Below are 1,740 nucleotides of genomic sequence, written 5' to 3' on the forward strand. Positions count from 1 at the left end.
AATCCAAATCTGGCGTTAGTTTGTCCTGGAACGTCTAGTTTTCAAGATACGTTCATTGCTTTCCGTATCAGATTTGGATTAAGTGGGCCAAAAAACCTTGGAAATGAGTCTCCTCTTTTTGGGGGAAATTTTTCTTTGAAATTTGTTGCATAGTGTTAGTAGACCTCAATTCGTAAATTCCATAACTGAAAAATACCACAATTCATCAATTATACGTTGCAGTGCATGTGTCAGCTATTGATAGATGAATGGTATAAAAGAGGCACCACTGCATAGGGAAGACGATACGAATTCAAAGTATCTCTTCTCAAATTATCATTGTGCAACAGGTTAAAACTCTGTTTCGTTGGCAAATTAAAATGAATCTACTACACGGTTTGTTTTTGGTGCTATTTATCGTTGAATTTTCGGTAAGTTTTTTCTATTCCTTTATCATTTTCATTTTTATCCAACAAAATGCGATGTTCCTGTAGAATTGAATGTGAACACGAAATTTCTTTTTCTAGGAACTTCAAGGAAAACGTAAGACATTTTTGGTTTTCAAACACGCTTTTTATTATTCCAAAAGAGTTTTCAATTCGGAATTTCAACCTTTTTTTTCTAATGAACAAATGAACAGATGGCTTTTTCTCGCAAGCTCTTCTCAAGGGCGAAGTAATCGAAAATATGTCACAGGCAAAGTTTGTAGCTGGAATCTATGCCCCCGCAAGTAAGTCAGCTTTAGAATCATTTTTATTCTTTTTTCGTGTGAATTTTCGATTCAAATATTCCATCAATTTTGTGTGTGTTCATTTTTGCTTGTACTGAGAGAAACGATTTTATTACAGGATATTTGTATCTATTCAAAGACAAATCAACTGATGCTTATAGAGCAATGCTGTCCGAATGTACCGCATTTATTCTGTCAAAAACGGAAATTATCACGAATGCCCATTGTGTGGCTGGCGCTCCATATATTTATGTGGTAGTTGGTACAAAAGTTGCATTGGAAAAAAACCTAATCAAAGTCGAAAAAGAGAACATTGCATGGCACCCTCATTATAGTCATTTAATTGTTGGTGCATTTGATATTGCCAAACTTACACTGAAAACGCCGTTAGAATTCAGCGATACCGTTGGCAGTATCAAACTCGTGGACAAGGATTACAAATTGAATAACACATCAGAAGCGGTCACTGTCTATGGGTATGGCGTGTTGAACAACATCGGACCAATGATATTGAGGCGTTGCGATGCGAACTATATATCTGATGTCGATCGTGTCAGCGCATTTAACCCAGTTCAGACTTTGTACTTTACCACTGGCGAAGCTAGGAACGATGGCGAAATTATTACACCTGGCGATTCGGGTGGACCAGTCATTTCAAAAACAAATGGCAAAATCGTGGGCATAACTACGGGTATAAATGGAACAACAGGTGGCCGCGGAATGTTCATCCCAATTGCATCATTCCTTGGTTTTATCCATGATCCAAAGGTATCTAATCTCAATGCCCCAATTTGCATTTCAATAACGCGAACAAAATGTATTTTTGCTTTTATTTCAGAGCGTGAAACCACTTCCACCTTCGCTTACACCCAACGAAGCTAAATTCTTAGCCGATATAGTGGTACCGGGAAGTAAGTGTGCATTCGAAATTTGAATTAAATCAATTCATTATCTGGTTTTTAACGTCACGTTTAATCTTCATATTTTTTTTTCTTTCGACGGCAAAAGAGGTGATTTTTCATGATTCATAA

General features: G+C 36.8%; 1 protein-coding gene across 1 annotated transcript; it reads left to right on the forward strand.

The window, feature by feature from the left end:
- Positions 1-304: 304 nt before the first annotated feature.
- On the forward strand, positions 305-1,620 carry LOC129579689 (serine protease 3-like; the record flags this gene model as incomplete). Its single annotated transcript, XM_055469856.1, has 5 exons — positions 305-410; positions 507-522; positions 620-709; positions 828-1,477; positions 1,548-1,620. Coding segments are annotated over exons 1-5 (880 nt in total), but the record flags the coding sequence as incomplete, so codon positions are not given.
- Between the last annotated feature and the right edge of the window lie 120 nt (positions 1,621-1,740).

This window comes from Sitodiplosis mosellana, unplaced genomic scaffold (genome assembly GCF_009176505.1).
Source record: "Sitodiplosis mosellana isolate CC-2019 unplaced genomic scaffold, AAFC_SMos_1.0 Smas_scaffold_6416, whole genome shotgun sequence".
Classification (NCBI taxonomy): domain Eukaryota; kingdom Metazoa; phylum Arthropoda; class Insecta; order Diptera; family Cecidomyiidae; genus Sitodiplosis; species Sitodiplosis mosellana.